At 42.4% G+C, this 15,665-nt stretch overlaps 1 protein-coding gene across 5 annotated transcripts in view; it reads right to left on the reverse strand.

The window, feature by feature from the left end:
• Positions 1-13,809, reverse strand: part of reep3b (receptor accessory protein 3b) — a 168,507-nt gene extending 154,698 nt beyond the window's left edge. For all 5 annotated transcript variants that reach the window (XM_030121754.1, XM_030121752.1, XM_030121751.1 and 2 more), the window contains exon 1: positions 13,488-13,809. In XM_030121754.1, the coding sequence (XP_029977614.1) occupies positions 13,488-13,678 (191 nt within the window). In that variant the 5' untranslated portion in view covers positions 13,679-13,809. The remainder of the gene's footprint in view (positions 1-13,487) is intronic.
• Between the last annotated feature and the right edge of the window lie 1,856 nt (positions 13,810-15,665).

A 15,665-nucleotide genomic window follows, 5' to 3' on the forward strand; every position in this document is an offset into this window, starting at 1 on the left:
GAGTCTTATTGAGCCTTGTTGGCCCGTGGGACTCCCGAGGCAGCTGATGGGTACCGGAAGGCCAAGCGAGCTGCAGCCCGAGCGGTTGTGGAGGCAAAAACTCGGGTCTGGGTGGAGTTTAGGGAGGCAATGGAGGAGGACTATTGGTCGGCCTCGAGGAAATTCTGGCAAACCATCCGGCGCTTCGGAAGGGGAAAGCAGTGCGCCACCAACACTGTTTACAGTGGAAGTGGGGAGCTGCTGACCTCGACTGGGGATGTTGTCGGACGGTGGAAGGAATACTTCGAGGATCTCCTCAATCCCACTATCATGTCTTCCATGGAGGAAGCAGAGGCTGAGGTCTCAGAGGTGGACTTGTCCACCACCCAAGCTGAAGTCACCGAGGTGGTTGGCAAGCTCCTCGGTGGCAGGGCACCGGGGGTGGATGAGATTCGCCCTGAGTACCTTAAGTCTCTGGATGTGCAGGGACTGTCTTGGGTGACACACCTCTGTAACATCACGTGGCAGTCGGGGACAGTACCTCTGGATTGGCAGACCGGGGTGGTGGTCCCCCTTTTTAAGAAGGGGGACCAGAGGATGTGCTCCAACTATAGGGGGATCACACTCCTCAGCCTCCCGGGGAAAGTCTATTCCAGGGTACTGGAGAGGAGGATCCGACCGATAGTCGAACCTCGGATCCAGGAGGAGCAATGCGGTTTTCGTCCTGGTCGCGGAACACTGGACCAGCTCCATACTCTCCATCAGGTGCTCGAGGGTTCATGGGAGTTCGCCCAACCAGTCCACATGTGTTTTGTGGATCTGGAGAATGCGTTCAACCATGTTCCTCGTGGTATCCTGTGGGGGGTGCTTCGGGAGTATAGGGTCCAGGGGCCTTTGCTAAGGGCAGTTCGGTGCTTGTATGACCGAAGCAGGAGCCTGGTTCGCATTGCCGGCAGTAAGTCAGACCTGTTCCAGGTGCACGGTGGACTCCAGCAGGGCCGCCCTTTGTCACCGGTTCTATTCATAATTTTTATGGACAGAATTTCTAGGCGCAGCCAGGTGCCGGAGGGGGTCCGGTTTGGGGACCACGGGATTTCATCTCTGCTTTGCACAGTTGACGTTGTCCTGTTGGCCTCATCGAACCTGGACCTTCTGCGTGCCCTGGGGCGGTATGCAGCCGAGTGTGAAGCGAACAGGATGAGGATCAGCACCTCCACATCCGAGGCCATGGTTCTTGACCGGAAAAAGGTGGTTTGCCCTCTCCGGGTCGGTGGGGAGTCTTTGCCCCAAGTGGAGGAGTTTAAGTATCTTGGGGTCTTGTTCTCAAGTGAGGGAAGGATGGAGCATGATATTGACAGACGGATCGGTGCAGCGTCTGCAGTGATGCAGTCACTGTACCGGTTGGTTGTGGTGAAGAAGGAGCTGAGCCGAGAGGCGAAGCTCTCGATTTACTGGTCAATCTACGTTCCTACCCTCACCTATGGTCATGAGCTTTGGGTCATGACCGAAAGGACAAGATCCCGGACACAAGCGGTCGAAATGAATTTCCTCCGCAGGGTGGCTGGGCGCACCCTTAGGGGTAGGGTGAGGAGCTCAGTCACCAGGGAGGAGCTCGGAGTAGAGCCGCTGCTCCTCCGTGTCGAGAGGGGCCAGCTGAGGTGGCTCGGGCATCTGTTTCGGATGCTTCCTGGACGCCTCCCTGGGGAGGTGTTCCAGGCATGTCCCGCCAGGAGGAGACCTCGGGGAAGACCCAGGACACGTTGGAGAGACTATGTCTCTCGGCTGGCCTGGGAACGACTCGGGGTCCCCCTGGAAGAGCTGGAGGAAGTGTCTAGGGAGAGGGAAGTCTGGGCATCCCTGCTTAGACTGTTGCCCCCGCGACCCGGCCCCGGATAAGCGGAAGAAAATGGATGGATGGAAGTTTGATGCTGATTGGACCAAAAATGACCAAGTTACTGTAGGGGACCACTAGGTGGCAGTGCTCAGCCAGATTCAGTATTTCGTTCAGGGTGGGAGCAAAGTTAACCAGGTCAAGTTTGGTGGAGATCGGACAAAAAATAACCAAGTTACCGTGCAGGACCACTAGATGGCAGTGCTTAGCCAGATTCAGTATTATTTCATTCAGGGAAGTACTAACATCAACCAGGTCAAGTTTGGTGGAGATCGGGAAAAAAATGACTGAGTTACCATGCGGGACCACTAGGTGGCAGTATGAGCCTAATTCCGTATTATTTCATTCAGGGAAGTACTAACATCAACCAGGTCAAGTTTGGTGGTAATTGGACCAAAAATGACGGAGTTACTGTGCGGGACCACTAGGTGGCAGTATCAGTCTAATTTAGTATCATTTCATTCAGTCAGTATTTACAGCTTGCCCCCCCCCCCTCTTAAATTCTACCTATACCCCTGCACCAATGTAATTTAACTCCAATGACCCTTAGCAGACTTGTCGTTGCCACGGTGACATTCAGGCTGTTTGGGGGAATCTGCTCAGAATGCAGAGAAATAGCTCTGGAATAGGTCCCGAACAGCTGCTAATTGCGGAAAAACCGTAAAAGATAGGTGAAAACTACAATGATCATGACTGGCATGAAGAGCTCTGGAAAACAAAGATGTGGTTTTCTTGCTTGTACTGTGAGAAATGACCAAGTTACAGCAGTGTAAAAACAGTCATCTTATCAGGACAAGATCAGTTCAGTTACATTGCCGCCTATGGGACAGAAGAAGGGATGAGCCTCCATACTACTGCCTGCCATTTCACTTTAAAAAGAGCTAGATCTTCAAACATAGGTTCGTATGAAGCCCAGGAACCGTGGCTACATTTTTGGAAAAAATCATTTGCCTCCTATGTATCGTTTGGCCGGGAGGACGAGTTATCCAGAAAATTTTTAGGTGATTTTTGTGCTCTGTCACGCTGCTGAGACGACGAATGCGAGGAATGTCACTGTTTTCATGTGATCTGACAAATTTAACACTTTTCTAAGACCCATTTATCAAAAACCATAAACCTCATCCTCATACAACTTACATTCCTGTGGAGACGACAAAAATGCCTGCGTTTTAAAGTTTAAATTAAGTCTGTAGGTGAAAGTACAGAGAAGCAGTAGTGGACAGAAAAAAAGACAACTTTTTTGTCATCCCCATAGAAAATGAATGTTTTTTTTTCACATTCTTGTGAGAAAACCGTAAGTGATATCATAATCACGTGATAACACAGATAATCTTTGAGCCAAGCCAAAAATGTCTGCGTTGACAGAATATTTTTAGGACAAATCGTTTGGGAATGGTAGCCACTTGAAAATGGCCCCATTCATTTCGGATGGAGAAATTTGACCGGTTTTTCGCAATTTTAACAAAATCCGTGCATCGGAATGTCAAGCCATTAACACAGCACACTATTCCAGAGCAGGACGCACATTTTTGTAATAACATGTGTTGGTCTATTTCCAACGGTTTGGGCCCTATTAATCGACAAAATTTTGTGCAGAAGATGAGGAATAATATGTGAAAGAGGTGCGAGAAACAACAATAGGTGCTCGGGCCATGGCCCCGAGCCCCTAACTAGGGGTGCAAAGGTACACATCGTACCGTCTTACTGTATGGTACACCCCTCACGGTTCAGTATGAGGATGTACCGCAGTATGGCTCATTTGTCATTTTCGACTCCAGCTGAACACGGAGCACAGCCCTTCTACTTCCAACTACCCTTCTCAATATTAACATTAGTATCCACATTAGTAAAACCTCCTCTGTTGTTGCCATGTTTGTTATTATACACTGACTTTATTCTTCTTCTCAATAAATTTTACTCTTCTTCATGGTAATTGGCCAGTATGGTAATTAAGAGCAATTGAGAAACACTCCTTCCAACATACACGACGCATGGAAGTATGAGGGCAGTGACGCATGACAACATTACAAACATTAGACAAACCTCTTTATGTACATAAAGTGAGCATAAATAAGCCTTTAGGCACTCCATCAGCTCCCAGTTACCTTTCGTCACACAGGTGGGCTCCAGCCAGGCTCTGCATTCGAACCGTACCATACCATGAACTGTGACTCAAGAACCACAAAATGTACTGAACCATGGATAACCTGTGCCGCTGCATCCCTAGATAACACCCTAGTGAATCTCAGGATATGACATAATTCAATATGCAAATAAAGCATAAGCAAGATATTAGCACATTTTTTAATCATTTATGTGGGACAGCACAAAATCACCCAGCATACATCTGTCTTAAAATACTACTACTACTACTATTATTATCATTATTATTATTATTATTATTATTATTATTATTATTATTATGAAAATTAGTGGTGCATACCCCCCACCACAAATAGAACAAGACAAACACTGAGATTACACATTGCTTTTGAAAGAATCTTGCATAGTCTGCCTTCATTGGAACACTAGGAGAGGCAGACCATTTAAATGTTTTGTCATTTGACAGAAACTGTGGGAGTCTGGATCGAAAAACACTAATAGGAAGACACCCAAATATTGTGGTACTACTCCTTAGAGACTGAGAAGGCTGATTGTCTAAAGAGTGAGTTAGAGTTATTTAAACAGATCTACAGAATGGGGTGTGTACATGTAGAATACACAACAGGAACAGTAAAAACACAGAACATCCAACAGTACCTCTTCTACAGTGATTTCCTGTTCAGTAGCAGTTTCAGGCCTAGATTGGCTTAACATAGCTAAGAACGACATCCCAGTTTACAGGCAGGTCGATGGAGCATGCAACAGATCAGAGTGCTGTTCTACAGATAATCAGCTTCTTCTGCAGTCTGAACACTAAATTACTGTGACAAATACCAATTTACTGACTTTTAGCATTTATCCTTTGTTTCCAGAATTTAAGAAGACATTCAATAACACCAAGTTTTTTCTCCTTTGACTTTTTGTAGGTTAGTTAACCACAGACTTTCAGAGAGCTACCTGTCTTATGTACTCAAAATATTTTTACAAAACGAAAATACTATTTTATAAGTAAATAGTTTCATAAACACATCCTTATGCATCATACTTAAAGAGCTAAAGACATAAACAAATACCTATTTTTTTTAATAATACAAATATTCCCCAAACAGTTTAATACACCACAAACCCTAATTCCCCATGTGCTTGCAATGCAATGCACAGGGGACTATTGTTCATCATATTTATTATTATTATTATTATTATTCTGACTTATACAAAAAATTTTGCAAAAAAAATGCGGCCCAGACCGTTGGAAATAGACCCAAACATGTTATTACAAAAATGTGCAGCCTGGTCTCGAAAGCTGTGCTATGTTAAAACGCAGGCATTTTTGTCCTCGCCGCATGAATGTACTTGGTTTGAGGATGGGGTTTACGGTTTTCAATAGGTGAGTCTTCAAAAACCCCTGGGTTGAGTGAAAATTGTCCAAATTTCCTGAGTTAGAGTGTGTGATGTCATCACGCTGGAGTGGAAGAGCAGCAAAAATTCAACTGAAAATTCTCTGAATAACTCGCCCTCCCGGCCAAACGATACATCGCAGGAGAATGATATTTTCCAAAATGTAGCCATGGTTCCTGGGCTTCATATGAACCCATGTTTGAAGACCTAGCTCTTTTTAAAGTGAAATGACAGGCACTAGTTTGGAGGCTCATCCCTTCTTTCCCCCATTAACTCTCCATTTTATCGGATTCCTTCCTGTCTTGGTCAGTTGACTGTTTTTAAAGTGCCCTAACTCAGTCATTTTTTCACAGTACAGGAAAAAGAACCTATATCTGTATGTTCCCCAGGTCTCTCTGAAGGTCACGGTCATTTCGGTTTTCACCTATCTTTTACGGTTTTCCCATAATTAGCAGTTTCTCAGGACCTGTTCTGATCCAGTCTCAGCCTATTCCTGCTGCTCTGTGTGTCAGTTTCATTCTCTGTGTGTGTCAGTGCAGCTCCGTTGCTGCGGTAACGGCCCCTCTGCTCTGTGTCCCAGGTGTGTCCAATAAACCCAATCAATCTGACATGTTTCTGCTCCCATAGCAACCCTGGAGAGTCCATAGCAACGCTGGGCGTGTGAGAGACAGTACTGATACTTCTACTAATACTAGTACTACTACTAATACTACTACGACTACAACTACTACTACTAGTATTACTTCTACTAATAATAATACTACTAATACTATTAATATGACTACTACTTCTACTACTACTGCTAAAAAATACTACTACCACTACTTCTACTACTACTACACTCACTAATAATACTACCACTACTACTACTTCTACTACTAAAAGTACTACTACTACTACGAAAAAGACAACTACTAAAAAAATACTACTACTACTACTAGGGCTGTGCAATTAATCGAAATTCAATTACGATTTCGATTATTACACGCAACGATTACAAAAATTATGTAATCGAGAAAAAACGATTATTAATTTTGAGTTGTTTTAATTCACGTGCACGCAAGCTCCCATGAGCTGCTCTGCCCTGCCCCCCTCTAAGCTACAGCTGCCTGCTAGCCGGCAGGTCCACCCCAAGAGGACAGTTGGACCTAGCCGTCTGGAAAAACGGCAGGAGAATCACAGCAGAAGTGCTTGGTAAACAAAAAAGGCAAGTCAAATTCAATTGTATGGAATCACTTTGGGTTTGATGAAGAAGACGAAGAGCAAAAACACATCACGTGCAAAAAGTGTTTGGTAGTTGTGTCCGCACCGACCGCTAACACAACAAACCTTTGTAACCATCTGAAGTTTAACCACCGCCACCTTTATCATAATCTTTATCTTATGAAAAACTAAAACGCATAAAAACAACTTCGTCCGCAATGCAATCTTCAGTCTCCGAATCTCTTTACGCTGCAACTCCCGTATTAACCTAACCCTAACCCGTATAACCCTAACGTGCGTATTCTACAGGGTGTCCCAGAAGTCTACATACATAGGAAAAATAAACGTTTCTTGACATAAACCATTTTTATTTCTATAATATGCTCTGTATGACTGCCATTTTGTCGGGAACACATTTCAATGCATGTCCTCCACTGCCAAAGAACTATAAAGAAGAAATATAAAGAAATGCATGTTAGAACCATATGTATTATGTCTCCTATGTATGGAAACTTATAGGACACCCTGTAGATGGCTGATGTATACAGAAGGCCTGAACTGAAACCTCACAGCATGCCACTGAATTTACTATGTTTCATACTACATTGAACATACTTGAATTTATAATTTGCACTTTACGTGAGTTTTTTTTTTTTATTGCTACAGTTCTATGGCAAGTCTATAGCAGTTTAATTCCAGTGCACTATTTGTTTACAAAAGGAAACATACTTGAATTTACAGTACACTTATTTGATTTCAAAGATTTTTTTGTTTCGTACAAAAGTGAAAATACTTTGTTTTAGTGGTTAAAAGCTTTATTCATGTTTAAAGAGTATATTTTATATTGTTTTGCAAGAAAAAAATAAACAACTTTAAGGTTAACAAATAATCGTTTTTAATAATCGTGATTTCAATTATTGCTAAAATAATCGTGATTTTTTTTTTTTTTCTATAATCGAGCAGCCCTAACTACTACTAAAAATACTACTACCACTACTTCTACTACTACTACTCTTACTAATACTACTACTACTAAAATACTGCTACTACTACTACTACACATACTACTACTACAAATACTACTACTACTACTACCAATACTACCAAAAATACTATTACTACTATTACTGTTACTTCTACTCCTTCTCTTTCTCTTCCTATTACTGATAGAATAAACAGATTCAAAGTGATTCTCTCTCTCTCTCGCTCTCTCGCTCTCACACACACACACACACACACAGCTCTTCAGTTCTCAGCTCCAGACAGAGTATAGAACACAGACAGTTGAAGCTCAGGTGTCAGGTGATCAACATCAGCGTATCAGGTCACACATGACTACAACTGATGGGAAGAGGAAAAAATCAGCCAGAAAAGTCCACTTTTTTCTGACCACTACTACTTCGCCATACTTTGACCTATAGACTTCATTTTAACTTTAAAACACAGGCATTTTTGTCCTCTCCGCACGAATGTACTTGGTTTGAGGATGGGGTTTACAGTTTTTAATAGGTGAGTCTTCAAAAACCCCTGGGTTGAGTGAAAATTGTCCAAATTTCCTGAGTTAGAGTGGGTGATGTCATCACACTGGAGTGGAAGAGCAGCAAAAATTCAGCTGAAAATTCTCTGAATAACTCGCCCTCCCGGCCAAACAATACATCGCAGGAGAATGATATTTTCTAAAAACGTAGCCATGGTTCCTGGGCTTCATATGAACCCATGTTTGAAGACCTAGCTCTTTTTAAAGTGAAATGACAGGCACTAGTTTGGAGGCTCATCCCTTCTTTCCCCCATTAACTCTCCATTATATCGGATTCCTTCTTCTCTTGAACCGTTGACTGTTTTTACACGGTCCTAACTCGGTCATTTTTCACAGTACGGGAAAAAATCCTACATCTGTGTGTTCCCCAGGTGTCTCTGACGCTCAGGGCCATTTTGGTTTTCACCTATCTTTTACGGTTTTCCTGTAATTAGCAGTTTTTAGGGACCTGTTTTGATCCAGTCTTGGCCTATTCCTGCTGCTCTGTGTGTCAGTTTCATTCTGTGTGTGTGTGTCAGTGCAGCGCCGTTCCTATGGCAACTACAGGGTGGGGAAGCAAACTTTACAATATTTTGAGGCAGGGATTGAAAGACAGTGTATGACCAATTAGTTTATTGAAAGTCATGAGAATTTATTTGCCACAAGAAAATTGACATAATAGAAAATGTTTTATTCTATGTGTCCTCCTTCTTTCTCAATAACTGCCTTCACACGCTTCCTGAAACTTGCGCAAGTGTTCCTCAAATATTCAGGTGACAACTTCTCCCATTCTTCTTTAATAGTATCTTCCAGACTTTCTCGTAATAGTTTTGCTCATAGTCATTCTCTTCTTTCCATTATAAACAGTCTTTATGGACACTCCAACTATTTTTGAAATCTCCTTTGGTGTGACGAGTGCATTCAGCAAATCACACACTCTTTGACGTTTGCTTTCCTGATTACTCATATGGGCAAAAGTTTCTGAAAAGGTATGGATAATAGTGTTAGGTATGATTATGACATCAATATATGTTTGGTTTCAAAACAATTGACGTAGTGCCTGCTGAGAAAAAACAACTAAATGTTCATTGTAAATTTTGCTTCCCCACCCTGTACTACGACTACTACTAAAAATACCACTACTACTACTACTACTAAAAATTCTACTACTAATATTAAAAATACTACTACTACTACTAAAAATACTACTATTACTACTACTAAAGATACTACAACTAATACTACTAAAAATACTACTACTACTACTACTACTAGTACCACTACTACTAAAAATACAACTAACGATACTAACACTACTACTAAAAATACTTCTACTACTAAAAATACTACTACTACTAAAAATACTACTACTACTTCCATTACTACTACTAATGGTGACGTCCGTCAGCCGCCAAACTTTGACACACAGATTGTCCATATAAAGTGAATGGGAGTTCAGAACACAGAATTCCCCTCTGACCATGAAGTCTTTGGCAACGTCGAACCGACATACCCCCCCGACCCCCGAGCCCCTCTCACAATTTCCGCGTGTGGAAATTGCCTAGTTATTTTTATTTTTATGACTTATGACTTATACAAAAAACTTTGAAAAAAATGCGGCCCAGACCGTTGGAAATAGACCCAAACATGTTCTTACAAAAATGTGCAGCCTGATCTCGAAAGCTGTGCTATGTTATTGGCTTGACATTCCGATGCACGGATTTCATTAAAGTTGCGAAAAACTGGTCAAATTTGTCCATCCGAAATGAATTGGGCCATTTTCAAGTGGCTACCATTCCCAAACGATTCGTGCTAAAATTATTCTGTCAACACAGAGATGCTCAGCTTGGCCCAAAGATTATCTGTGTGGTCACATGGTAACGATATCACTTACGATTTTTGCACAAATATGCAAAAATACCTCATTCATTTTCAATGGGAGCGACAAAAAAGTTGTCTTTTTTCTGTCCACTACTGCTTCGCCATACTTTCACCTACAGACTTCATTTAAACTTTAAAACGCAGGCATTTTTGTCATCTCTCCAAAAATGTCTGTGGTATGAGGATGGGGTTTACGGTTTTTGATAGATGAGTCTTCAAAAACCCCTGGATTTAGTAAAAATCTGATCTGCTAGAGTGGGTGATGTCATCACCTAGAGTGGAGGAGCAGCGAAAATTCACCTGAAAATTCTCTTAATAACTTGCCCTCCTGGCCAAACGATAAATAGGAGGAGAATGATCTTTTCCACAAATGTAGACACGGTTCCTGGGCTTCATATGAACCCATGTTTGAAGACCTAGCTCTTTTTAAAGTGAAATGACAGGCACTAGTTTGGAGGCTCATCCCTTCTTTCCCCCATTAACTCTCTATTGTAGCGGATTCCTTCTTGTCTTGGTCAGCTGACTGTTTTTAAACTGCCCTAACTCGGTCATTTTTCACAGTACGAGAAACAAAACCTATATCTCTATGTTCCCCAGGTCTCTCTGAAGCTCACGGTCATTTCTGTCAAATCAGTCCCTGGACTCTTGTCTGTCTTGTCTGTTATTTCCTGTTTTATTTTGTTAAGTTCTCCTCTTGTGTCATGTCTGGTGTCTTTGCTTCCCTTCCCTGATTGTTTCACCTGTCGCTGATTACCTGTCCCCGCCCTGATTTGTTCCACCTGTGTCTCATTGTCTTACCTCCCTCCTAAGCCCTGTGTTTTCCCCTGTCCAGTGCCAGTTCATATTCGCCTTCTGTGTGATTACTTACCAGCGCTTCTTCGGATCCTGTTTGTTTGCCTGCCTATCTGTTTTTGACCCGGATTGTTCCTCGACACCAGAGTTTTTGCCTGTCCCCTGTCGGTGCTTCTGCCTCAGTGACCATACCCGTGTTCGACCTTTTGCCTGGATTATCGGTACGTGAGTTTGCCTTTCCCCAGTGTCCTGTTGCCTGTCTGACTGCCTCTCTGTGTATGACCTGGTCTGTCTCCTGACGCTCCTTTGTTTTTCCTTAGTCGGGTTCCCCTCGTGTGCTCCCGACCCGGGCCGTGGGCTTTCTCATTTGGGTTTGGATGTCGTGATGAATCCACGAAGCAGTTTCACTGAGGACTCCCCCATAACCCTTTTGTGTGAACTGTACTTCTTGTCTGTGTTTAATAAACACAATTACATTGTATTTTTGTCTGTGGGTTGTGCATTTGGGTTCAGACCTCGTACTTCCAGTCCAAACAATTTCGGTTTTCACCTATCTTTTACGGTTTTCCCGTAATTAGCAGTTTCTCTGGACCTGTTCTGAGTGACTCACTCAGCCTATTCCTGCTGCTCTGTGTGTCACTCTCACTCTGTGTGTGTCAGTGCAGCACCGTTGCTGTGGTAACGGCCCCTCTGCTCTGTGTCCCAGGTGTGTCCAATAAACCTAATCAGTCTGTGAAATGACAGGCAGTAGTTTCGGGGCATATCCCTCCTCAGCTCCTATTCAAAGCAGTACAAACTACTGCTAAATGGATCACTGTGCTCCTGGTGAGATGACTGTTTTTACACTGTCATAATTCAGTCATTTCTCACAGTACGGACAAAAAAAAAAACATCTTTGTGTTCCCCAGGTCCGTCTGCTGGTCACGATTATGTTAGTTTTCACCCATCATTTACTGTTTTCCCATAATTAGCAGCTGTTTCAGAGCTGTTTCAGTCATAGATGAGCGTGCATGTGTCTGTGTCCTCAGTGGCTGCACTACTCATTGTCATGGTAACAGCACATGTGGTCTGTGTGTCACAGCTTCAGACAATTAAGATAATTAAGGCTCCACAAGAAAACATACACTAATACAGATACAGTACAATTACAAATAAACTGAAATAATACATAATGAATGCAATAAGAATAAATATAAAAAAAATATAAATAATATAATTAAGCTGAAAAACTTCCCATAAATTCTCTCTATGAAATGAATGAGCTCACCTGGGATCACAGACACAGACACATGGAACTATTCAATTAAAGGAGCCTATGGAAACACTGCTTTAACAGGACTGACACAGACTGTGGGAGGGGCTTCTCATCTGAATACAGGTCTACAGAAAGTCTGTGGTGACGTCAGTCCACAAACACTGACACACAGATACACTACAGCGCACAAGTCCACCTATCCGGCAAGAGGCAAGCACATGGGTTACATTTCCTTCAGGAAATGTATGGAAGTCTAGTTTCCAAACTAACTGTGGTAAATACAGCCTTTTACGAGGTTTACTCAAACTTAGTGTTTCATTAAAACAAAACTAGGGCAGCACAATAATACATAATACTAGTATCAGCCTGTGCAATTACACAATGGCAATTTTAAAAAGCTGCAGTTTACTGTACCAAGTTTTTGCATGTGACAAGCAAACAAATAGTGAAATTACGGTTCACATTAATCACAAAGTTCCTTTTTTGCTCAGTTATGTGGTGCACTACTGTGCTCTACTTTGAACTATTTGCACTTTCAAGATTGGATCACAAACTGCACTGCATGTGCACTTGTACTTGTACAATGATGGGGTTCAATCTGAATATGACACTAAACACTGCTCGAGTAAGAACACCGATGTTTTTAAAATAATGGGCTTATTCACTCTGTATCAGCACAGGGCTTATTCTTATATGTTTCAATTAAAGACCGACTTTTCCACCACTCCCTGTTGTTTTTTGCACCACATCACCACCGTCCATTATATTATGTTATGCAACGAGTGTTCTGACAGGAGATGAGATGGGCTTCTGTGGATGTATGTGCTGAAGAAAAAAAAAAAAAAAACGTATACATTTTTGCTGGAATCTGACCCCTCCAGGTTAATAAATCCTAATGCCTCAGTTCTGTCGTTGTCAGAGAAAATATTGTGGCCTTCCCTACCAAGTATCCAAACAAATGCACGCAAAGCCACTTTAGTCTGTACACTGACTAACTTCCTCCTCCCTCTGACTGTAAGGTTACCTAATAATAAGTCAGGATGACAGTTATGTGGCACTCCTGTGCAGGTGAAAATGTTTGGAAGGTTTCACCTCGCCCATACTGGACAAAAGCTGTAGATTATTTGTTGCAGGTGACTCAGCCGCAGTGTGCCAAGGCCATGTTCCAGGACAGTCGAGTTAGCTTGGACTCAACCACAACAGCCAGAGTGTGGGGCCACACAACTACTTATCACACAAAAACAACAGAGTACCCTTGTCTCAGGCTAAGAAGTACTTGTTAACATAAATGCCACCCGTTATTCTCATAAGTCATCCCTTTTGTCTACTACAGGGCTAACCTAAGGTCATAACTTTAGCCACAGGTACAAAGTTAGCCCAGTATGCTAAGAAAGCTAAAGAGCGTCGGCTGTCCGTACTTCATCCACTGGCTACATGGGAATGTTCGTTTTACTTATGTTTATACTCACACGACGCTCCTCGAGATGATCCAGGACACCATGGTTTGTGTCTTTGGTTCGTAGGAATGTGTCAGAAGGAGGAAAACCGCTCCGATGGTCCAGATCAAGCTAAGCCGTAGAGCTGGAAACTTCTTCAGCCCAAACTTCGGTGCGCGTGTCTCCTCAGTCCAGCTCGTGCTCTCCTCTTCCGCCTCAACCATCCAACATGTCTGAAGTCTGTCCCTCCTCACTGCTCTGTCTGTGTTTCCATAGCTCAGAGAACACCCCCTCCACTTGGACTGCTCGTACCAGCGGCTTCTTCCCCGTAAGGTTTCTTTCTGGACTTGTCTCCTCAGTTCCTGACACCGAAACAGGGCTCGGGTGGCTGTTGACGTCAGGAGGAAAAGCCCGCCTCCCAACGCCTCCTATTTGCTCAGGCAGCGTGTATACAAAAATGACGACATGTGATTGGTCAGCCACGTAAGCCCATGTGACTTTTAGGTCTGATAGAAGCGGTTGAATTTTAAAGTCAGCGATCTGTGCTCTGAGTGGTTGGTCTTCGACTCGTGGCGGATTCTAACCAATGAAATACTTCTATTTAAACTGAGCGTCGTTGTTGGATTAGAAAAGAGCGGCAAATATTGACTATTTCTGTAATGATTATTCAATTGATTATTTTATTTGATTTGAGTAAACGATTATTTGAATAGGTGAAAAATAATACAAATGTGAAAAGACATGTCCGACAATGATAAACAACTGGTCCTTCATTCCAGAACCAGCGGAAACAACAACCACAAAACTACAAAAGTAACAGAATATGTATAATTAAAGCCGCAAGCAGCATTGAAAAGCCCTCACCACAGTCACGTCCAGTAGAACTATGTCCATCGTTCAGCAGGTGGCGCTCTACCACCAAATTTTATGTGTTCTGATGAATGGGTGTAGGCCTGGGAGATTGACAACTGACTCAAATTTGAGGCAAATCAGTGTTCGCATGTCCGAACTGAACACATTTTTGAATAGGTAAATCTGTAGAGGGCGCTATGAAGCCAAAATTTAATTTCTTCCATTGAATGGGTGTAGGCCTGTGAGATGTACCACTCGGTCAAATTTGAGCCAAATCGGTGTTTATATGCCCGAACTGATGCAACGTTTACAATGGTAAATTGTAGGGGGCACTATTTTGTGAATTTTAAATGTCAGCTGAAAAATAGATGTAGGCCTGGGAGATTGACAACTGGTTCAAATTTGAGCCAAATAGTTGATCGTATGTCCAAAGTGAACCACTTTTAGTAAAATTAAATTTGAAGGGGGTGCTATGGAGCCAAATTTTGAATTGTTCAGATGAATGGGTGTAATCCTGGGAGACTGAAGAGTGACTGAAATTTGAGCAAAATGGGTGTTTGTATGTCCGAGCTGAAGCAATTCTTGTAAAGGTAACTTGTAGGGGGTGCTATTGTGCAAAATTTACATTTCTTCCAATAAATGGCTGTAGGCCAAGGAGAATGAACACTGATCCAAATTTTAGCGAATTGGTTATTGTATGACTGAACTGAAGAAAGACTTGTAAAGGCAAATTTCCGAAAAAACTTCACAAATTTTGGAACCTCCTTGCAAAAAAACGGTGGCACCGATTCCAAAAATTCAGCTAACTTTTGATGTCCCACTTCTCTAGATACTGTACACCGATTTTGAGCTCATTTGGCAAAACGGCCAAGGTGGAGATAGTTAAAATATGACATCAGCGAAAACACTGACTCAGTAATTTGGAAATTTCAATCAGAATTGGAAGACTTCCAGTTGGTTTGCGGGTGTGGCCATAATAATATTTGTTATTTGTCTCCTCATGATGAATCTGGTTAATGATTTTCATGGCTCTACGACAACCTTTACGTTAGATGTGCTCCCATTGATGTAATTTTAATCCACTTTTCAAGGGGGCACTGTTGCAACATTTCTTTACTGAAATCTAAAAAACCTATATGTAAATTCAATTTCTCGCATTTCTGAATTTTGGGAAAAATTTGGTGAGTTTTCGTAAATGTTCAAAAGGTCAAATTTAAGCTCAAAGTACAGGAGAAGGAAAAATAACACAAAACTAAAGCCGCAAGCAGCATCTAAAAGCCCTCGCCTCTGGCACATCCAGTAGAAGTATGTCCATAGTTCAGAGGGTGGAGCTCTAGCCCCAAATTTTAATGTCTTCTG

Source organism: Sphaeramia orbicularis, chromosome 19, assembly GCF_902148855.1.
Source record: "Sphaeramia orbicularis chromosome 19, fSphaOr1.1, whole genome shotgun sequence".
NCBI classification, from domain to species: domain Eukaryota; kingdom Metazoa; phylum Chordata; class Actinopteri; order Kurtiformes; family Apogonidae; genus Sphaeramia; species Sphaeramia orbicularis.